The 24,524-nt window shown below is 46.1% G+C and overlaps 1 protein-coding gene across 4 annotated transcripts in view; it reads right to left on the reverse strand.

Moving 5' to 3' along the window:
* Positions 1–20,602, reverse strand: part of LOC306929378 (IQ motif and SEC7 domain-containing protein 1-like) — a 256,833-nt gene extending 236,231 nt beyond the window's left edge. For 2 of the 4 annotated variants that reach the window (XM_079509885.1, XM_079509884.1), the window contains exon 1: positions 19,560–20,602. In XM_079509885.1, the coding sequence (XP_079366011.1) occupies positions 19,560–19,900 (341 nt within the window). In that variant the 5' untranslated portion in view covers positions 19,901–20,602. The remainder of the gene's footprint in view (positions 1–19,559) is intronic. The other 2 variants (XM_079509883.1, XM_079509887.1) reach the window with 1 other exon arrangement.
* Positions 20,603–24,524: the final 3,922 nt, after the last annotated feature.

Consider the following 24,524-nt stretch of genomic DNA (forward strand, 5'->3'; position numbering starts at 1 on the left):
CACAATTCAACATCAGCAGCTGGCCGTGGGTTCAATACAATACAAACTGTACACACACTCTCCCCCCAGGTACAAACTGTACACACACTCCCCCCCCCCCCCCAGGTACAAACTGTACACACACTCCTCCCCCCCCCCCCCCCCCCAGGTACAAACTGTACACACACTCCCCCCAGGTACAAACTGTACACACACTCCCCCCAGGTACAAACTGTACACACACTCTCCCCCCAGGTACAAACTGTACACACACTCTCCCCCCCAGGTACAAACTGTACACACACTCTCCCCCCCAGGTACAAACTGTACACACACTCTCCCCCCAGGTACAAACTGTACACACACTCTCCCCCCCAGGTACAAACTGTACACACACTCTCCCCCCTGGTACAAACTGTACACACACTTTCCCCCCTGGTACAAACTGTACACACACTCTCCCCCCCAGGTACAAACTGTACACACACTCTCCCCCCAGGTACAAACTGTACACACTCTCCCCCCCAGGTACAAACTGTACACACTCTCCCCCCCCAGGTACAAACTGTACACACTCTCCCCCCCAGGTACAAACTGTACACACACTCTCCCCCCAGGTACAAACTGTACACACACTCTCCCCCCAGGTACAAACTGTACACACACTCTCCCCCCAGGTACAAACTGTACACACACTCTCCCCCCAGGTACAAACTGTACACACACTCTCCCCCCCGGTACAAACTGTACACACTCTCCCCCCCCCAGGTACAAACTGTACACACTCTCCCCCCCAGGTACAAACTGTACACACTCTCCCCCCCAGGTACAAACTGTACACACACTCTCCCCCCAGGTACAAACTGTACACACACTCTCCCCCCAGGTACAAACTGTACACACACTCTCCCCCCAGGTACAAACTGTACACACACTCTCCCCCCAGGTACAAACTGTACACACACTCTCCCCCCAGGTACAAACTGTACACACACTCTCCCCCCAGGTACAAACTGTACACACACTCTCCCCCCAGGTACAAACTGTACACACACAATACAACTGGAAAACATACATGTAACCCAGTGGTTCCGGGTGGTCCCCAGCTAAATGACAGAGAGTTAATTTGGTAACCAAATGGACCCTTATTAGATCTTTAACTCTTGAGAGCGTAACATGAAACCAAATGGACCCGTATACGGGTCCATTTGGTTTCATGTTACGCTCTCAAGAGTAAAATTATTGTTTAACATACTTATACTTACTTAATTTACATTAGGCTACGTAATTTACAAGAAGTACGGGTCCATTACCATTTGGTTTCATGTTATGCTCTCAATTGTTTAACATACAACATACAATTAGAGCACGTAGAAGAATTGTTATTTTGATCAACGTCTGCCTGTTATCTCTCCTAATGCTACCAACATCAATACAACATGGAAATGTGGACAAAATCTCATCCAACGATAAGAAAATAATTCCGTTTGTGTCCGAGAGGCTAAATGTCATCAAACGGTGGTCCGTACGTACAGTACGTGGCTCAAATGCAGAATGAATAATGGGCCTTGATATGAAAAGGGTTGAAAACCACCCGAGGTCCATTCTACGAAGGCCTTCAGAATCAGTGCAGTTCTCAAACCTTTTTCGTGCCAAGGAAAGGACCCCCAAAATGATACATATTTTGGGCTGTGGACCCCCATCTGTGCACCGCCCTGACAAACAACAGCTTTACAGTGTAATGGAACAGTCAAAAGCAAAGGTTGACTCATTCAATCACACACACACACACGCGTGTACACACACACACACACGCATGCACACACACGTGCACACACATGTGCACACACACACACGCATGCACACACACGTGCACACACATGTGCACACACACACACACACACACACACACACACACACACACAGTTAGGTAACAGCACCTCGTGATGCTTGATGTTGCCGTGGAAATAATGCTAAAAATGCCGTTAATCTGCCTCTTTCTGTGATTGCATGAGGGGTGTGTGTGTGTGTGTGTGTGTGTGTGTGTGTGTGTGTGTGTGTGTGTGTGTGTGTCTGTGTGTGTGTGTGCCTGTAATACTAGCAGCATTTGAAAAATAGAAAGTGCGTAGTCCTCACAAGAGAAGTGGTAGTACAGTGACTACAGTCAAAAGGTAATGCTATAAACACAAAGGCCCCAGAGGGGATTGGGAGTGCGCAGTTTTACACTGATCGGTGCAGTTATTAGCCTGAAATAGAGTTGAAGTGAAGAAGGCAAAGCTCTCTGTCTACCGAGCAATCTTTGTTCCTACTCTCACCTATGGTCATGAAGTGTGGGTCATGAAAGAATGACCCACACTGAAAGAATAAGGTCACGAATACAAGCGGACAAAATGAGTTTTCTTCGACGGGTGGCTGGCATCTCCCTTAGAGAAAGGGTGAGAAGTTCAGTCACACGAGAGAGAATCAAGTCCAATCTTAGCCAATCAGGATGGAATATGACAAATCTGAAAGATCCGTTTCGTTTAATGACTATAGACGTGCGCGTGCTGTGTAGCGATTTGTGTGAAGTTTGGACAAAATCTGTAGGAGTACTGTCAAAATATGTGTTTTGCAAAACAATTGGCCTCCTGGTGGCGCTATAAACAGGCCCATGGGAAAGATTTGGGGCGCAGGTTCTGCTCTGGCATCCAGGGAGTGTGTGTGTGCACGGTTTCGTTACGATCGAGCCAGCGGTGCCGGAGATTAGCCTTTCACAGACAGACACACACACGGACACACACAGACAAAACATATTCGGCCTGGCGAAGACGATGAAACTCAGTGGAATTATAAGGTATATTTACAGAGAAAGGAATAGAGGAGGCAGAGAATACTTTTAAAGTGTTCAAGGAGAGTATGTGTGCGTGTGTGCGTGCATGCGTCCATGTGTGTGTGCTTGCGTGCACGACTGCGTGTGTGTGCATGTGTCCATGTGTGCGTGTGTGCGTGCGGCTTGTACAGTTCAGTAACGGCTTCCATAATCCTTTCCCCGGCCGCTGAGAACAAGTAACTAAATCCAGAGTGTGGGACAGGATTTACAAGTTCATCACAGTTCACTCTGTGAACAGTGTGTGTGTGACTGTGTGTGTGTGTGTGTGTGTGACTGTGTGTGTGACTGTGTGTGTGTGTGTGTGTGTGTGTGTGCGTGTGCGCACGCGCGGGTGTGAGAAGCTGAAGATTAAAGGAACACAGATGATGTGCTTTCGAATACGCAGCGAGGAGGATCACAGGAAATGTCTTCTGTGTTGTTTTCATTGCCTTTGTAGCCGCGGAAAAGACTCCCATTATTCCCCCTCGATTTAGTCCGTCTGTGGATCGAACACTGATCTAAAGCCACCTTTTATATACTCCGTCGTAGCAGACCTACAAGCTCACAACGCATCGCATATGCAACGCGTTGTGAGCTTGTAGGTCTGCTATTGTCTGCATGACACCAAATGATGAATTGGGCTTAACAATATGCATGTGTGAATGGTCCAATTTGACAAACAATAATTGCGAGCACAATTTCCCTGCTGCCCACAAAGACTGATTGATTGATTGATTGATTAATTATTAGTACGTGGTACAGTAAGAGATTAAGGCTAAAGGAAGGGAGGGGGGGTGTCCTTGGGACTTGTTTCTATTGTGGTCCTATCTATGTATTAAATCCAATATTAACACAATAATACATATCATCAAGGAATGCAAATGTATGCAAATGTATGTACAAAGGAGAGAAGGGTAAAACGGCGGCACACAAAGACATCCAGGCTCTTGTCTTCGGATGCAAAATAATAGTCTTTTAATTACAAAAAGTGCAAAAAATGGGGAATAAAGTGGCACAGTGACTAGAGTGGACGTTTTGTTCCTCAGACCGTCATCAACACTGAATGCAGGTTACAAGTAGTAGACCTATCAGAGGTACCCATGTAAGGTACAAGTAGACAGTAGGCCTATCAGAGGTAACCATGTAAGGTACAAGTAGACAGTAGGCCTATCAGAGGTACCCATGTAAGGTACAAGTAGACAGTAGGCCTATCAGAGGTAACCATGTTGGCTGTAAGTAGACAGTAGACCTATCAGAGGTACCCATGTAAGGTACAAGTAGACAGTAGGCCTATCAGAGGTAACCATGTTGGCTACAAGTAGTAGACCTATCAGAGGTAAGGTAACCATGTTGGCTACAAGTAGTAGACCTATCAGAGGTAACCATGTTGGCTGTAAGTAGACAGTAGACCTATCAGAGGTAACCATGTTGGCTATCAGCAGACAGTAGACCTATCAGAGGTAACCATGTTGGCTGTAAGTAGACAGTAGACCTATCAGAGGTAACCATGTTGGCTACAAGTAGTAGACCTATCAGAGGTAACCATGGTGGCTATAAGTAGACAGTAGACCTATCAGAGGTAACCATGTTGGCTATCAGCAGACAGTAGACCTATCAGAGGTAACCATGTTGGCTGTAAGTAGACTCTAGACCTATCAGAGGTAACCATGTTGGCTGTAAGTAGACAGTAGACCTATCAGAGGTAACCATGTTGGCTGTAAGTAGACAGTAGACCTATCAGAGGTAACCATGTTGGCTGTAAGTAGACAGTAGACCTATCAGAGGTAACCATGTTGGCTGTAAGTAGACAGTAGACCTATCAGAGGTAACCATGTTGGCTATAAGTAGACAGTAGACCTATCAGAGGTAACCATGTTGGCTGTAAGTAGACAGTAGACCTATCAGAGGTAACCATGTTGGCTGTAAGTAGACAGTAGACCTATCAGAGGTAACCATGTTGGCTGTAAGTAGACAGTAGACCTATCAGAGGTAACCATGTTGGCTGTAAGTAGACAGTAGACCTATCAGAGGTACCCATGTTGGCTGTAAGTAGACAGTAGGCCTATCAGAGGTACCCATCTGTCTAGCCACCAAATTTTGGTGGTCCAATGCGGAAGTGCAACCGAGCGCTCAATGTTAAAGTCCAGCTGCACGGGGTTTCCCGGTCATGAATCCACGGGTCCGCCTGTAGTCCCTCCTCTTACCACTAGGACCCAGTGCTTCAACGTTGAAGAGCCTCACTGGCCCCTTGGGTGCACCCCACCCTCAGGTAATCAATGGTAATGAAGCTGATAGAAGGCACAGAGTGCCATCAATCAGCCCGAGGCGAAAACAAAATGCTAATTATCTGGCTGTCCTTTTCTACCAGACGAGAGTTTGATGGGGTAGAAATGATGTGTTCATGGTTGTTGTTTTTTGTCAGAAGAAAGTTACAAAAACATCCTGGTATATGAGAGGAACACGTTGATGCATAACGAATAATGACGTGTATAATTTCCTATTATTTGGAGGGGTAATAGAAAGAGAAAAAAAAGAAAAGAAAAAGGAGCTTCTGGATATAGATTTTGACGTTTTTCTTGCCATGGCAACGAACAGAGCTCGGGAGCGTTTGGGTTATAGAGTCCATGAATGTTAGTCATTCATCAAAAGGTTAATTACCCACAGCCACGTGAAAACAAGCTGTAAACACGACACGTTTCCAGCTTGCAGATCTGCTACTTTTGATGCTTTTGTGTGACGCCATAGTGTGACCAAGTAGTTCATTAACACCTTGAGGGCTCGGGCCTATTCAATCCATTAATAAAATGTGCCCATCGTTTATAGCGCCCGGGCCACTTTTACCGGCGGACCGGAAGTTGTTGTGAATGTCTGTGTAGCAGCTAACAATAGCCACACCACTCTAGAGTCGATCGACAACAACGGGAGGTAAGAATAAATCTATCGCGACTAGCGAGCGCCGTCTAACACAGGATCTTTTTTTCATAATTAGACGGGATGATTTAGATCGCGAGTTATGAACGTTTTAAGATTTTCGTTGTCGTCCGCTAAACAGGCAGGGAACATTTTCGATGACGTGTCACTGTTGTGCAACACCGAGGTGCACGACCGGTTTTGATATCATTAATCTCCGTCGTTTTTATCAATCTCCGTCTCGGGCAACTGAACGTGCACTTGAACTTGACGGTGATCTCCGTCTTGCGCCTCCAAGGTGTTAACGAAAAAACAACAACACAAAAAGTTAAAATATGGAGATAAGAAGTTTCAGGCTGACAGAAGCGATATACTTTGTCCACCAGTGCGTGGGAGCCGAACATCTGGCATGGGCTGCTGGGTGTCCCTACTGGTGACGGTGGCTGTGCTGTGAGGCTGGGCGCTCAGCCACCACCAGCCTCCAGTGGGCGCCCAGCCACCACCAGCCTCCAGGGACCATGGCACTTCACCTCTGGCACGAAACACACATGTCACCTTCTGTTGCCCATGCAAAGAAAAACAACACTGAGAGGCCCCAGGGTGGGCGCGCTATAGAGGGTATGCAGAAAAGTCCTGACTGATTGTATTAAACGACATTAAACTCACTTTGCCACTCGATTTGCCAAGCCCCCTGGGGTTTTTTGCATAGCATTTGACTGTACATGTACAATACTCTTAACAATCTCGTTAAGTATTCAATCAATCAATCAATCAGAAACCGGAAACCGGGATAGAGTAGCTTGTTTTCATGGCTTGTTTCTATCACAAAAATCTGCCAACATTGATCAGTACAGAGAAACTGAATGCAAACGAATCAAGCTTCCACGCAGAGCTGTGCTTATGAGATGAGATGTGTGCTGAACGGACGCATGTATACAGCTCCACAGTGTGATGTGTGTGCTGAACGGACGCGTGTATACAGCTCCACAGTGTGATGTGTGCTGAACGGACGCGTTTATACAGCCCCACAGTGTGATGTGTGCTGAACGGACGCGTGTATACAGCTCCACAGTGTGATGTGTGCTGAACGGACGCGTGTATACAGCTCCACAGTGTGATGTGTGTGCTGAACGGACGCATGTATACAGCTCCACAGTGTGATGTGTGTGCTGAACGGACGCGTGTATACAGCTCCACAGTGTGATGTGTGTGCTGAACGGACGCGTGTATACAGCTCCACAGTGTGATGTGTGTGCTGAACGGATGCGTGTATACAGCTCCACAGTGTAATGTGTGCTGAACGGACGCGTGTATACAGCTCCACAGTGTGATGTGTGTGCTGAACGGACGCGTGTATACAGCTCCACAGTGTGATGTGTGTGCTGAACGGACGCGTGTATACAGCTCCACAGTGTGATGTGTGTGCTGAACGGACGCGTGTATACAGCTCCACAGTGTGATGTGTGTGCTGAACGGACGCGTGTATACAGCTCCACAGTGTGATGTGTGTGCTGAACGGACGCGTGTATACAGCTCCACAGTGTGATGTGTGTGCTGAACGGACGCGCGTATACAGCTCCACAGTGTGATGTGTGTGCTGAACGGACGCGTGTATACAGCTCCACAGTGTGATGTGTGTGCTGAACGGACGCGTGTATACAGCTCCACAGTGTGATGTGTGTGCTGAACGGACGCGTGTATACAGCTCCACAGTGTGATGTGTGTGCTGAACGGACGCGTGTATACAGCTCCACAGTGTGATGTGTGTGCTGAACGGACGCGTGTATACAGCTCCACAGTGTGATGTGTGTGCTGAACGGACGCGTGTATACAGCTCCACAGTGTGATGTGTGTGCTGAACGGACGCGTGTATACAGCTCCACAGTGTGATGTGTGTGCTGAACGGACGCGTGTATACAGCCCCACAGTGTGATGTGTGTGCTGAACGGACGCGTGTATACAGCTCCACAGTGTGATGTGTGTGCTGAACGGACGCGTGTATACAGCTCCACAGTGTGATGTGTGTGCTGAACGGACGCGTGTATACAGCTCCACAGTGTGATGTGTGCTGAACGGACGCGTGTATACAGCTCCACAGTGTGATGTGTGTGCTGAACGCACGCGTGTATACAGCTCCACAGTGTGATGTGTGTGCTGAACGGACGCGTGTATACAGCTCCACAGTGTGATGTGTGTGCTGAACGGACGCGTGTATACAGCTCCACAGTGTGATGTGTGTGCTGAACGGACGCGTGTATACAGCTCCACAGTGTGATGTGTGTGCTGAACGGACGCGTGTATACAGCTCCACAGTGTGATGTGTGTGCTGAACGGACGCGTGTATACAGCTCCACAGTGTGATGTGTGCTGAACGGACGCGTGTATACAGCTCCACAGTGTGATGTGTGCTGAACGGACGCGTGTATACAGCTCCACAGTGTGATGTGTGCTGAACGGACGCATGTATACAGCTCCACAGTGTGATGTGTGTTGAACGGACGCGTGTATACAGCTCCACAGTGTGATGTGTGCTGAACGGACGCGTGTATACAGCTACACAGTGTGATGTGTGTGCTGAACTGACGCGTGTATACAGCTCCACAGTGTGATGTGTGCTGAACGGACGCGTGTATACAGCTCCACAGTGTGATGTGTGTGCTGAACGGACGCGTGTATACAGCTCCACAGTGTGATGTGTGCTGAACGGACGCGTGTATACAGCTCCACAGTGTGATGTGTGTGCTGAACGGACGCGTGTATACAGATCCACAGTGTGATGTGTGTGCTGAACGGACGCGTGTATACAGATCCACAGTGTGATGTGTGTGCTGAACGGACGCGTGTATACAGCTCCACAGTGTGATGTGTGTGCTGAACGGACGAGTGTATACAGCTCCACAGTGTGATGTGTGTGCTGAACGGACGCGTGTATACAGCTCCACAGTGTGATGTGTGTGCTGAACGGACACGTGTATACAGCTCCACAGTGTGATGTGTGTGCTGAACGGACGCGTGTATACAGCCCCACAGTGTGATGTGTGTGCTGAACGGACGCGTGTATACAGCTCCACAGTGTGATGTGTGTGCTGAACGGACGCGTGTATACAGCTCCACAGTGTGATGTGTGTGCTGAACGGACACGTGTATACAGCTCCACAGTGTGATGTGCGTGCTGAACGGACGCGTGTATACAGCCCCACAGTGTGATGTGTGCTGAACGGACGCGTGTATACAGCTCCACAGTGTGATGTGCGTGCTGAACGGACGCGTGTATACAGCCCCACAGTGTGATGTGTGCTGAACGGACACGTGTATACAGCTCCACAGTGTGATGTGTGCTGAACGGACGCGTGTATACAGCTCCACAGTGTGATGTGTGTGCTGAACGGACGCGTGTATACAGCTCCACAGTGTGATGTGTGCTGAACGGACGCGTGTATACAGCTCCACAGTGTGATGTGTGTGCTGAACGGACGCGTGTATACAGCTCCACAGTGTGATGTGTGTGCTGAACAGACGCGTGTATACAGCTCCACAGTGTGATGTGTGCTGAACAGACGCGTGTATACAGCTCCACAGTGTGATGTGTGCTGAACGGACGCGTGTATACAGCTCCACAGTGTGATGTGTGCTGAACAGACGCGTGTATACAGCTCCACAGTGTGATGTGTGCTGAACAGACGCGTGTATACAGCTCCACAGTGTGATGTGTGTGCTGAACAGACGCGTGTATACAGCTCCACAGTGTGATGTGTGCTGAACAGACGCGTGTATACAGCTCCACAGTGTGATGTGTGCTGAACAGACGCGTGTATACAGCTCCACAGTGTGATGTGTGCTGAACAGACGCGTGTATACAGCTCCACAGTGTGATGTGTGCTGAACAGACACGTGTATACAGCTCCACAGTGTGATGTGTGCTGAACAGACGCGTGTATACAGCTCCACAGTGTGATGTGTGCTGAACGGACGCGCAGTGGTGGAAAAAGTACTCAATGGTTTTACTTAAGTAAAAGTACCAATACTGCAATTTATAACTACTTTGTTACAAGTAAAAGTACGGAATTGAAAATGTACTTGAGTAAAAGTACAAAAGTATCGGCATCAAAATGTACTTAAAGTACTAAAAGTAAAAGTGTTGCAGAATATCCCATTTCACAAGTTCAAACTGTGTACAAAATCTTTTGAAAATAGCCGATCTACAAGCTCACAATGCGTCGCGTTGCGACGCATTGTGAGCTTGTAGATCGGCTATTTTCAAATGGCCGAAATGTATAGGGTTGAGGTGGTTAATGTATGTTTTCTAATAGCAATTTTAATCGCCAAAGTAACTAGTAACTAAAGTTTTCAAATAATTGTAGTGGAGTAAAAGTTAAAATTTGGGCTCTGAGATGTAGTGGAGTAGAAGTAAAAGTACTGGAAATTGGAAATACTCAATTAAAGTACAAATACCTCAAAATTGTACTTAAGTAAAAGTACTTAGTTACTTTCCACCACTGCGGATGCGTTTACACAGCTCCACAGTGTGTGTAAGAGGATCATTACAAGGTAGACGCTCAGCGCTCAGACAAGTGTATAAAACAACGCTCGGCTTTGCATCACAGGTGCGTTTTAATTGGGAGCCAGTCTGTCGGAACACAAGGTGACGAGGAGACGAAGTCACGCTTAATGTGGCGAGAGTCTGAGACTGAAAGAGCTTAAATAGAACCAGCCAGAAGAGTCTCTTCACATTCAAGTCGCACAGGCCAAGATGTGGCCTTCAACAGTGGTGGAAGAATGATTTTCTAATGAACCCGTTAGTGGCGAACATAAAAAATAAAATATGTATATACAGGGCGCTGCGGCTTTACGAAAGGTAGGTGGTCTCGATCCGGTCAAACGCCGTGCAGCGTAAGCAGGAAGCGATAGAGTCACAACACTCCCTGGAGTTATTCCCCACAACAACAACAACCGGGGCGGCAGTGGCTCAGGGGTAGAGTGACCGGATGGGAACCACAAGCTTCCCAGTTCGAACCCGGGCTCCCTCAGGAGTTGCTGTCGAAGTGTCCTTGAGCAAGACTCTGAACCCCTGATTGCTCCCGATGTGCAGGTTGGTCTGTGCCTTGCATGGTTTCCTCCGGCATCGGTGTGTGAATGGGTGAATGTAATGCACAATCTCTGTAAAGCGCCTTGGATAAAGGCGCTATATAAATGCACCATTTAACAACAGATGGAAAGAAAGAATGATAATTTTCACGCGATTGAAGAAGAGATCTAGCATTTGACCGCATAAAACGCTGAGGAACGCTCAGCATGGAGCCTTTTTTTCCTGTTTTTTCGCTAGTTTTCCAGTGATCAATGGATTATCATCATCATATTACGGTAAGAAAACGGCTTGGGCGGAATTCGCCTTTAAAAGCTGCACTATTTAACTTTCCTGTTCTGGCCCGGACTTGAACCCTCTAGTCTCCTGGGTGCCCGGACTTGAACCCTCTAGTCTCCTGGGTGCATGTGCTGACATTTACACCACTGAGCCACTAGAGCCTGCCTGCGTGGCGCATGCTCTGGGGGGAAATAGAATTTTGACCTTTCAGATCAACATTCATGTCAAACCACTGCAGAAACAGGATGGTGTCAAAGATCGAAGAGTATGTTACAGTTAAATAGCTATAATTTACAGATATAGGTGTAATTTAAGAGCATATCACAGTTAAAAAAGGTGTAATTTAAGAGCATATCACAGTTAAATAGGTGTAATTTAAGAGTATATTCCAGTTAAATCAGTATAAATTAAGCTGCAGATGTTTTCCGCTTCAGAAAAGGCCTGCTTCTGTCTGAACTATGAAAGGAAACGATATCCTGAACGGTCGTTTGAGCATATCACTGAATCACAAGTATTTGCCACTGAGAAGAAGAAGTGTAGAGTAGAAGTATTGAAAATTGGAAATTCTGCGAGTAAAGTAAAAGTATAAAATGGCACTAAATCTATTTGAGAATAGCAAATCTGCACGCTCTTGAAGATCTGCCCTTTAAAAACCAAAACCTTATTTTCCCGGTTGGACGTAGCGCGTGGAAGGAACACGTTATTCCAACCAGTTCCTTTCCCCTCCATCAGGCACCCCGGCTGGCCAGGGGGAGGCAGTTTAGAGACCAGGATTACTGCATGTGTTTTGTGAGGGTACCTACCCTAGGGGAGGTACCCCCTAGGCCAGGGTATACTGTATTAACATACTCTACCATACCTACCATATAGATTGTAAGTTATATTGTATTAAAATACTCTATGCAGGAGAATGCTAAACGAACACCAGTCTTAGTAGTGGTGCCGGTCCACGGTAGAACAATCTAAATGTGAAGTCTGTGAAAAGGTGGCTGCACACACTGTAGTCGTAGCCAAAGTGCCGATACGTTATTGGAAAAGGACGCAGAGAATAAAAACCAACATTTTGGCAGATGCAACTGCCCTCTTCAATAGAGAGAGAGAGAGAGAGAGAGCGAGAGAGAGAGATATTAACATAATACAGATTGTATACGTGGTTATATTGCATTAACACACTCTAACACAGGGGTTCTCAACGTTTTTGGCCGGGGACCCCCGGAAATGCTTTGGCAATGTCTCGGGACCCCCGCCCCGCCCCCTCCCGACCCCCAATATAAATTGACTGCTACAATAACCTTAAACCATTTTGGGGCGGGAACCCCTTTTGGTGTTTTAAGCATTGTTATAATTTAGCTATTGAAAAATAGCAGATCTACAAGCTCATAGCGCGCCACCGAGTGGCGCGCTACGAGCTTGTAGGTCTGCTATTTTTGAAAAATCGTGAAAATAAAATTAACCCCCCCCCCCCCCCCCCCTTTTTTTTTAAATAATTTGGGGACCCCCTAAAATAATTTGGCGACCCCCCGAGGGGTCGCGACCCACGGGTTGAGAACCCCTGCTCTAACATACATGCTGACGCTGTACGTTGGGTAATAGCATTAACATACTCCAGTGAATACATTTTTATTTTGTCCAATATATATATGTATAGTAGTAAACGGGTTACATAATACGGCTTAAGAGTACAGTACTTACAGTACTGGCATAAATCAAGTTTGAGCCGTCAGTGCAGTGCAGTGCAGAAAGTGTGTGTGTGTGTGTGTGTGTGTGTGTGTGCGCGTGCGTGCGTGCAGTAGAGCCGCTGGCTGCAATGGTTGATGTGTGGGTAAAAAAAAAGCACCCATGGGAGCCAGCATCAGGTGATGGAAGACAGTGATTATGTGCCTCTAGATGGCTAAAGGCAACACGCCCTGCTACAGCTGCTCTCACACTACAGAGGCAACACTAACAGCTCTATTAGCTCGCTTCTAGAGCCGTGGTTCTCGGCCTGTTCAGGGTGTGTGACCCCCCCAAAATAATCATGTTTGAACTGGGGACCCCCCACAGGGCCCCACCCTGACAGAGTTGGGGGCATTACATTTAGTTTGACTCGGTTTCACAGATAAATATTGTGGAAAATAGCCTCACCGTGTCCAAAACTGTTACTTTTTTCCAAGTATAGGGGAAACAAAACACAACAAGTTTCTGTTGTGTTATTTGTGTCATCTTTTTCGCTCAAACGTCTGACTGCACCTCGTGCTGTTTACACCGCCGACTAATAAAGTATTCAATCAGTCAATCATTCAATGGCGGCCGGGTATATTATGGAAATTTGTGTAAATTTCGTCCAGCGTGTTGTTTATGAGCCGACTGACCCATTTTCTGTGTCGCAAATTATTCTAAAAACGATCATGCAAAATAACCGTAATGAGCTCGAATCGTGATCAGGCCTAAATAGACACACACGTTGAGTGCATCCAATTGTTCAGGAAATATGGAAAACACTCAGCCAGCCAGCCAGCAGTGTGTGCAAGAGAAACAGGCGGCCTGGGTCTACGACAACAACAAGCGCAAAAGAAGAACACACGACACCCCTGTGTTGTGTCAAAACGGTGGCGGGGCGTTGCACGTTGCCACGTCAGCCGTTGTGCTCGTGCTGCTGACCACCGCGGTCAGATGAAAGACTGTCCCTCGTGTCCCTGACTGCAAGGCCAAGCAGGGGAATCGCTCATCAGCTGACCGTGTTGTTTGTTAAGCCATTTAGGACGGGAACGCATCCGTGTCATTTTTAGCGTTTAAACAACCATAATTGTTATACTTTAGCTGTTGAAAAATAGCAGATCTACAAGCTCGTAGCGCGGCACCGAGTGCCGCGCTACGAGCTTGTAGATCTGCTATTTTTTTTTTAAATCGTGAAAATGGCGGCGCAAATCTTTGAATATATATGCTTTCAGAGCGAACGCTTTAAACTCAAATCTTTGCTTCTGGGGGGGTCCCTGGAACAACATATTTTGAGATGGGGGTCAGCGGCCAAATACATATCATTTTGGGGAGCCTTGACATGTAAAACTTTGAGAACCACTGACATACAAACATCAGGCCTATCAGAAAACGACCATGATTCAGAAGACATTTTGTAGAATCAGGTCCTCAAGTCTTAATGCGTTAATCAGCAGAAAGTGACCGAGCAGATGATGGATGTCTACGGCTCCAGAGAGCCTTCGACTTGACGCCGGGAGTGCAAAGATTAACGTTACACTCCATTAGATATGTCATAATATACGTCCGTCCCCCCCTACCGCTCCCCCTGCATGAGAGAGACTACAAATTCTACCACTCTTTTGCGCTGGATTCATTCCACATTGGATTAATTCCACACTCGTCGTGGCGAGGAGACACTTGCATCGTGAGATACATGCGCTATAGTCCTCGTCTTGGTTGGGTGGAGATACTGGGCTTGTGAGTTACAGGCGGTACTACTCGTTTACTGGTATAGGTTCAGGTCTAGATGTGTAGATGGATGTGTAAAGAAAATAGAACCGCTGGTTTCGCAAAGTACCCCCAGCGGTCCTTGAGGGGTGGTGGGGGGTGGGTGCACCAGGGGGTCGTTGAGGGGTGGTGGTGGGGGGTGCACCAGGGGGTCCCCAGAAAAAGGAGGAGCAGTGTAACTACGTTTAAAGCCCTTTTTCTTCCTCCACGGCTAGTGAGTTGTGAGCTTGTAAATATGCTATTTTTGAATGATGTTGACGAATCTTGACAATCCTCTCTTATGGGGGTCCCTGCCCCTGGCACAAAATATTTTCAGATGTGGGGGGGGGGGGGGGGGGGGGGGGGGGGTACGTAATCAATGTGGGGACTGGGAGTCCTTGACATGAACATGTTTGAGAAGCACTGAATTCGATTATTTTAGTCCACTCAAGGACTTGAATTAGTCAACGCAGTCAATGCCATTCTCCGGTCTCCTCTCTCTCTCTCCCTTATGACACCCGACTGCTTCAGTGGCTAATGGGAAAAGAGGACCAGTGTCTGTGTGTGTGTGTGTGTGTGTGTGTGTGTGTGTGTGTGTGTGTGTGTGTGTGTGTGTGTGACAGACCCCCACCAACTTGGCCCCTGCTTTGTTTTGATGAATATTATCGCGTCAAAACCGTGCCATAAATCATATGGCTTCAAAGCGGCCGTACCTCAGTGGGTATAGACAGGGCGTCTAGAGAATATTGGGAAGGTTGCCGGTTTGACCCTGCATGGCCGTGCATGGTGGAAAGTCACATGATGTACTAAAGTACTGTTGTTTGAGTACAATTATGAGCTGCTTTTACTTTACTTGAGACATTTTCTTTTTTTAACCCATTAATAAGAAAGCATCTGTGCAACCACGTCAACTGTCAAATAATGTTTTCCTGCAAGCATGCCACTGCTGACACACTGAAACCTGTATATTACTGAATGAGACATCAAACTGGTACAATATGAACATGTCATGTCACAACCAAAAATAAACTATATTGTTGCGGTAATGAAAATATTCTTAAAATGGTAAATGGCAAATGGTGCATTTATATAGCACCTTTATCCAAGGCGCTTTACATAGATTGTGCATCAATTCACCCATTCACACACACACATTCATACACCGATGGCGGCAGAAACCATGCAAGGCACTAGCCAGCACATCGGGAGCAATTTGGGGTTCAGTGTCTTGCTCAAGGACACTTCGACACTAACTCTGGGGGAGCCCAGGTTCGAACAGGCAACCTTGCGGTTACCATGCAGCCACTCTACCCCTGAGCCACTGCCGCCCTTAAAATGCCACTTTTGTTAAACCACTTGAACCCCAGCATGCCAATTCTGGGGGGGAAGGGGGGTCACCAAAAACAGCCAATCTACAAGCTCACAACGCAGTGTGGAGAAAGGCAAGAGCGAACTAAGTGTGCTCTTTACAGGGTACATTTCACTAGCATGGACGGTTTAAGTGGTGCCGGATATGCAGCTCAGCAAAACTGAATTGATCCCAATTAAATTAAAATTACTTTTTCTTTTTTTAACGATAAATGATGATAACGAGTATGGCCCCATGCCTCCCGGTGTACATGACTGTCTGAACTGGACCTATTCCCATGTGTGTGATCTCATCCCCAGCTCCGGGACTGGGCCACACGCACGCAGCGCTAACTAGTACCATCAGGCAGTATAGGTGCATGAGAGGCAGGCACGACCAGTGGTTCTCAAACCTTCTCCTGTCAAGAACCCCTAAGCCTAAATGAATGTGGATTTGGCTGTTGAACCCAGTCCTGTTGAAGGACTCCACATCCATACAAGATTTGTGCCCAAACTTATTTTACTCAAGACTCAAAAGAGTAATGTGGTGTCTACCCGGGACCCAAAGCGGGGGGAAATAGCAGATCTACAAGCTCACAGATCTGCCATTGTTCACGACTTCTTAAAAGTGTTTGTTATATAATTTTGAACTTAATTTAATTTCTGAACATGTTCATTTGTTTTTCTATAGGAGAGAAAATTATATTTACTCGTGACCCATAATAATGGGCCCACGACCCACACATGGGTCCCAAAATAATGCTTCACACTAGTGATGCACAATATAATCGGTAGCATATCGAAATCGGCCATATCGGCCATAAAAAATGCCATATCGGTATCGGATCGGTCTCAAAATAATACTAATATAATCCGTATAATATCGGAATCGGCAGATATGACCATGCAAATAATCGGAGATCGTATATCATAATTTCATAATCGTGCACCCCTACTTCAGATCACGAATGCAGCTTTTGGTGAAAGAAATACAAATGCTCCCTTTCCATGCCGTACCTGAACACAGCTAACCCCCAGAGTTAGTGTTGAAGTGTCCCTGAGCAAGACTCTGAACCCTGGTGAGCAGGTCGGTGCCTACTGCCTTGCATGGTTTCCTCCGCCATCGGTGTGTGAATGTATGGGTGAATGTAATGCACAATCTCTGTAAAGCGCCTTGGATAAAGGCGATATATAAAATGCACCATTTACCACTTGAAGATGGGCTACTTTCACTATTTTAGCGAAGAATACCCCTTTACAAATGTCAGCGCCTTCCCCTTTTACATTGTCTCCCCCAGGAGGAGCCATAACATAAAAATTATAATAAACATTGGTGTGTGTGTGTGTGTGTGTGTGTGTGTGTGTGTGTGTGTGTGTGTGTGTGTGTGTGTGTGTGTGTGTGTGTGTGTGTGTGTGTGTGTGTGTGTGTGTGTGTGTGTGTGCGCGCGCGCGCGCACTTGCGCGCGCACACACGCGTGTTTTGCTTTGCTATTGCTTTTACGATCCATTTTTCAGATAGTGAATAAAAGTGTGCACGACACAAGTGTGGTGAACGATGACTGTGTGTGTGTGTGTGTGTGTGTGTGTGTGTGTGGTCCTCTTTTCCCATTAGCCACTGAAGCAGTTGGGTGTCATAAGGGAGAGAGAGAGAGGAGACTGAAGAATGGCATTGACTGCGTTGACTAATTCAAGTCTTTGAGTGGACTAAAAAATCTAATTCAGTGGTTCTGAAACATGTTCATGTCAAGGACTTCCAGTCCCCACATTAATGATGTACCCCCCCCCCCCCCCCCCCCCCCCCACACACACACACACACATCTGAAAATATTTTGTGCCAGGGCGTGTGCGTGCGTGCGCGTATCACATTCATCCATCCATTCATTTGTTCCCTCATTCATTTCATATTCATAGCTTTTCCAGTTAGATTCACGGTGAATGAAACCGTCTTGGATCAAAGCCAGTGTGCAAGCAGCCAATGAAGGCTGTTTAGCCTACTGCAAGTCTGCCATTCAACAAACTGAACATGAATGAGAATACTGTTTATATGCAGGCTGTATAATACAGTCACATGCACAGATCCTTCCTGTAGGCTGTAGGCTACATGTTCCCATTCAGCAATATAGCCAAACACCTTTAGCTTTTTCCATAAATTGATTAACCCTTACTTCAGCATACAAGACAAGAGTCGACTGGCACTCTTATATCATATTTATTTCGTAGGATAAAAAAATAAATAAAAATAATAATAATAATAATAATGCAATGGTTTTGCACATACAGTCAAGTCTTAGCAGACCTTGTATTGAATTGTGCTTTCCTTGAACTGTGCTTTAATTCTACAAACTGTTGATAAAATGTTCAACCAATCAATCAATCAATCAATCAATCAATCAAGGTTTCCACCCGACCGGCGCAACGTTACATGTTTCAGCAACGCAGCGCTTTGTGTCGACGGAGCCCATTCATCACACAATCAACCAAGCGTCTCCTTCAATGTGGAAACCAACCATGTGGCTTTTTATTCACTTCAATTTCAATACCAACACAATCCATCAATCGTCAACGTCAACCCGAAGAAAAAAAACAGATTTTACGCACATGAGCGTGCGTAGGCCGCCTACTACAGCCAGGTATACGCCCGTCGCCCACTATAGCATGCAGATCAATACAAAACCAGCCATGTCCGAGTGACAGCGCGCGAAACACACGCACAAACGCACCCGCACGCACGCATGTCAGACATTCCGCATGCCTGGTCCACCAGCTGTACTGTAGAACGGTCCGACTCCAACGGAATCATTTCAATTTACAGTATCTCCTGCCACCACTGTAGGCTGTTACGCAATAAATAGAGTGCGTGCGAGAGAATTAATCCCTGCCACTCTAAACCAGCCATTCTCAACCTATTTATTTCCCCCCCCCCCCCCCAAGGAAGGACCCACAGTCATATAATCATCAGAAAACAGATCATATTTGTTATTTTAGTTATCCGATATTATTCGGTCGAGGATGCATTCACTCGTGGTGTAGGCTACGGTGAAGAAGTAGGGTGTTATTTACGAGGAAAAACACGCATAAAGTGCGAAGTAGATACGAGGCTAACTGTGATATTAAAATTAAAATAGCTGGAGACGAGACCCCCCCTTCATCATTCATCAGAGTGTTGAGATTGAGAAACAGTGGACAGACAGGAAGAGAGCCCTGAGCTGAGCATCCACCCATTATGGAATAAACAATTTACAACAGCCATATAAACCAGCTTTACACGGGTCCACTTACCCCCTAAATCCCCCTTAATGTCATAAGCGAGTACAGAAATGTGGTTCTATTGTGTACTCTTCTGAGACAGTTAAATTCACTCAATTTATCATCCATTCATCGCCAAATGATACATATACTTCATATACTTCTCCTGTAGGCTATTGTTCCAAATATTATCAATAATCTAGCCATGGATCAAGACTATCTATATGTATTTTTTACATTTGCATAATCTATGACCATAGATGTGAAAGTAAAAGTCACTATGACCCGATCACATACAGCTATGATAGTCTTGGTCCAACGGATAACAATAATCATAACTTCACCGACATTCCATTCAATACGATATCAATTTACTCATCGACTGTCATCGTGCATCTGCATAAATAACAACAACAACTTACTTTTCATGGCTGACATTCTCCTCGATAGCTCCCAGTGCCGCGGCGGTGGTGGTGGGGCTGGTGTCGGGGTGACAGCAGCAGCAGCAGCAGCCCGCCACCCCATGCCGCCGGTGGAGCTCCGCGAGCCGGCCGTTCTCCTCGCACAGCTCCGCCACCTGGAGCTCCAGCGCCTGGATGCGGTGCTTCTGCTGCTCCAGCAGCCGCTGCTGGGTCTCGATGATGTTGTTGAGCTCCGTGAGGTACTCCGCCGCCTTGCTGGGGTTCTCCGCCGTCTCCCCGTCCTGCTCCATCATGGACGGGTGGAAATAGCGGTGGCTCTGGTGGTGGTGGTGCGCGTCCATTTGGTGGCGACGGAACCTGTCTTGCGGGCGGGTTTAGGTTATTATTCCAGACCGACTGCGCCGAGCGTCGGTCCTCCTCCCCGGCGTCCCTCCTCCTCCATGGTCGGGTCGGTGTGTAGTGTAGCCTCGGCCGGGGGGCGAACCCGGGAAGCCCTGGGTGGCTGGGTCCGAAGGCGCGTGCGTTACCAGTCGACTAAAGAGCGAGCCTCGGTAGCGAGCACTTAACGCTGCACAGATCTAACAACAGTTATATTATACAGTGAGGGACTGGAGGGCTGTGCTCGGGTTGTTTCTCTCTCTCTACCCGCTGCTGTCGACGTCCAACCCGGGGCTTCTGGTGGCGCTGCGCCGCCAACCCAGCACCAGCACCACACACACACCCTCAACTCCGGAGTGTTCCTTTAACTCCCCCCCGGGACGCAGAGCGCACAAAATAGAGCTATGCGACCATTGTTGGTAACTTGGCACACTAAGAACTGTGTGGTTCTTCTCTCAACCACCACCGTGTTTCATTTCATTAAGGGGGGAGTGGGAGTGGGACCCCCCACGTTGAATGCATTAGCACACGGACAGACGGACCCCCATTTGATACATATCAATAATTATTATTATATTTTATCTCTGTCACGGGACGCGTGTGTGTAGAGTAGTTCACTGGATATAGCGACGGGTCACGGGTTTCTATATTAAATCCACAGATTCCACACACGACGTCAGTTCATAATAGTGCGCTTTCCCAAAACACACAAAATGGGAGGTCCACTCAACAGGTAGAAGTTTCATTGGTTGGTTGGTTGGTTGGTACTGATTACTTGCACCTGCGGCCATGATTATGCCACAACAGGATTCCCAGCATGTGGAACCTCCAATCTAAGGTTTGACCCAAAATAAATTGCAATAGTTCAAGGTTTTTTATTATCCTTTAGGGTCATCCAAATAACATATTAAAAATTGTTGTATTGAAAAATTGTATCATGGCAAACCATTAAAAACCTTTATTACGTATGGCTTGGTTGAATGCTTGATTCTAATCAAACCCTCTGAGCACCAGCTGCGTGGCTGCGCCCCGCTTGATTTACTGCTGTTTCCAACATGACAGCCATGTAAACATACGCACAGTGTCATTTACAGCTAAACATTGTTCTCAAAAATGTTTTTGAAAACATGTTCCTTGTTTTCCGACAGTGCTCCAGCCCTGCAGCTGGGCAGACGCAGCCAGCACGCACTTATGGAATACTGTTTTTGTTGTGTTTTGGGTCAATTTATTAATTTATGTTAGGTAGCCATGTAATAAGCGGGATAATATCTGGCCAGGTGGTCATTGTCGGGAGATAATTCACCTTCAGGGTAATTAACCACCCTGTCGGTGAATTATCCCCCGACAATGACCACCTAGCCAGATATTATCCCTTACTTATTGTTTTCGGGCCGGTAGGGCGTAAAATGTGAGCTATAATTAGTAAGGCCAGGCGCGGGGACTCGGGCCAGCCCAGTTAGGGCCCAGGTAGGGCCGACCGGGCCTTCATTTCCGGGCCTGTTGAGAACGCTAGTTTTCGCCGGCTGCCGGGTGAGGCTGCACTAATAACTTTGGGGTGGGGCCCGTGATCCGTCTAGAGGTTGAATGGACAGGTATCAGTCAAAAGGGAGACATCAAAGAGGAAGGACGCCAGGACGGGTGGGTGGGGAAGGATCAACATATGGAATGTGTACCAATGGTAGCTCAATCCACCGTCAGATGTTCCTGACAACATTTTACATCAAAAGTTCAGTTTTGAAGTGGTTTTGAATGTTTGTTATACAGAGTTTGTTTAATTATTAATCATTAAACATAACAGTAATATATACAGTGTACCCTTGAGCACACTTATACCCCCATTTGAGAAAAAAACACTGCTCTTGTTTTTGTTCACAAAATGTTATTTCATTAACTCTGAGAGCGTACAAATGATAAATGAACTCTGAGAATTTTACCGGTGTACAGTAGGCTTAAATCACAGCAGAAAGCTGTACAGTAGATATTGAATGACTATTTAATTATGGTGGTAAACATCGCTGTCCTCTAGTGGTGGGATTGAGAACACACTCAGCTGTGGCAGCTGTTGGCTTAGATTCAAATCTTTGTTTTCTTTCCCCCTCCCTTTTCCATTTCAGCAGATGGACAGTAATGGGGATCAACTTATCAAGCAACAAAGTGCCAAGATGTGCACTGCATTAATTCACATACGCACGCACACATACACCGAATGTAAATTAATCGACTTTCAAGTACATTGGCTCTCATTTATAATCAGAGTAACCAGTAAGTAGTATCAGTTAGAGAAAAAGATATTAGAGCGAGCTGTACATGTACATGTCGTTGTACATGTTACAATGACAATAAAGATCTATCTCTCTATTGAGGAGCACTTCCAGGCGTTACAGTGGTATGGTGTTCCAAAAGGAAAAGGAGACCAACAAAACACTAACTTAGCCTAACCCAGGGGTGGGCAACTGGCGGCCCGGGGGCCACATGCGGCCCCCACCTTCACTTAATGTGGCCCTCAGGTTAATGTCAGAATACTGATATAATATCGGTTCCAGCTGTTACAATTCCACAACATGCAAACATGACCCGCTTTAATTACTGCAGTCTAAATTAGTAGCTCATTGCGCAACACACGTATAATTAAAGGCATTTGAAATTACATAAAAAAAAAAAATATTTCAGGATTCCAATTAAAAAGTAGCAAAAAATTATTCAAGATTTCAATTCGAATATATGAATATTTCAATTCGAATATGATCTACAAGCTTGTAGCTTGTAGATCGGCTATTTTTGCTACGACAGTAATATATGGCCCTAGGGAGTGGCCCTCTCCATCGTCAAAGTTGCCCATCCCTGGCCTAACCGAACCCTAACCAATAACAAGTGGACAACCTATAACTTAAGTCCAACGAACTCCTTCCCGAAGGGAGCTACAACTTCAAAAAGGTGAAGTTAACTAACGGGAGATAATAACGAATAGCTGGAGTATACGATAAACGATGTTGTCTCGTCGCAGTCCAGACAGACACTGCACAGCACAGTGTCACTGCCAGCAGGCGATACACATATATGGATACAATAACATTAGCCCCATAACTGTACATTATCAATAATTCGTTAGTATATGGAAATAGCGACAAGTACATATATATATTTATCCAACCATAACAATTTGTATAGCACATTTCATCATCAATGTGATATACACAAAATGGTAAATGGTGCATTTATATAGCACCTTTATCCATGGCGCTTTACATAGATTGTGCATTACATTCACACATTCACACACACACATTCATACACTGATGGCGGTGACATGAGAGAGATGTTCGCCATTTCAGTTCACGGAATACATATATTTAAAATTCCCATTTCTCATAAGCAGCAATAATGCTTCAACTAATTGGATTGACAGTAGGACAAATGTACACTCCTGCAAATATAGCCTACTGTACGACTTATTTTTTCTTTTCATCTAGACCAAATCTCTTCACCAAAAAATGGTATACAAGCTCAAAACGATGAGCCCACAACTCACAACATGACATGTTGTGCAGTTGGAGATCTGCTATTTTTGGCTAATGTTCCCCACTGGTCCAAGTGATATTAACATAAAAATGCACGCACGCACGCACGCACGCACGCACACACGCACGCACACACACACACACACACACACACACACACACACACACACACACACACACACACACACACACACACACACACACACACACACACACACACACACACACACACACACACACACACACACTAGAATAGCAATACAGTGCAGAGTAAATAAGTAAGAAACGGCATCAAACAGAGAGGTTTCGGGCTGTGATGTAAGTAAGGGAACAGAGAGTTGTAGCAGACCTGCTACTTGTCTGGGACTTTGTTCCAGACGGATCAGAGGTTGCTGTGGTAACGGTGAATGAATCCATCTGTGATGAAAGGAAGACTTGAAGGACCATCATCATGGCGTTCACCTCCTCCAACACTGGAAAGGTGTTCCGATAACTCTGAGAGTGTATACGCAAAGAATCACACATCCACTTCGTTCAGGTCCAAGTATACGTTGGACACCATTAAAACCCATTTAGACCTGAGATCAGATTCTAAAAACGTCTTCTACATTCTGACAGTTTTCTGAAAAAGCTATGTTTCTATGTCAGTCGTTCTTCGATTTTTCAAAAATAGCAGACCTACAAGCTCGTAGCGCGCCACTCGGTGCCGCGCTATGAGCTTGTAGATCTGCTATTTTTCAATAGCTAAAGTATAACATAATACTTTAAAACACCAAAAGGGGTTCCCGCCTAAAATGGGTTAAAAAAAAGGCTTCTAAATCCTAAAAGTTTTCTGAAAAACCTATGTTTCTATGTCAGTGGTTCTCAACCTTTCCTTTTTAAATATACTTTATTTAAATTATTCATGGTACAATTTATGCATGTCATATTACATTGGAGTTTGGCATTTTGAAAACAAGTACAGTCAAGGAACCCCGGAATTATCTGTAATTGGCCGCAGAACCCCATCTGACAATATGTTGTTCCAGGCAACCCCCATGAAGCAAAGAATTGAGTTAAAAACGTTCGC

The sequence above is a fragment of the Electrona antarctica genome (genome assembly GCF_951216825.1).
Source record: "Electrona antarctica genome assembly, chromosome: 9".
NCBI classification, from domain to species: Eukaryota; Metazoa; Chordata; class Actinopteri; order Myctophiformes; family Myctophidae; genus Electrona; species Electrona antarctica.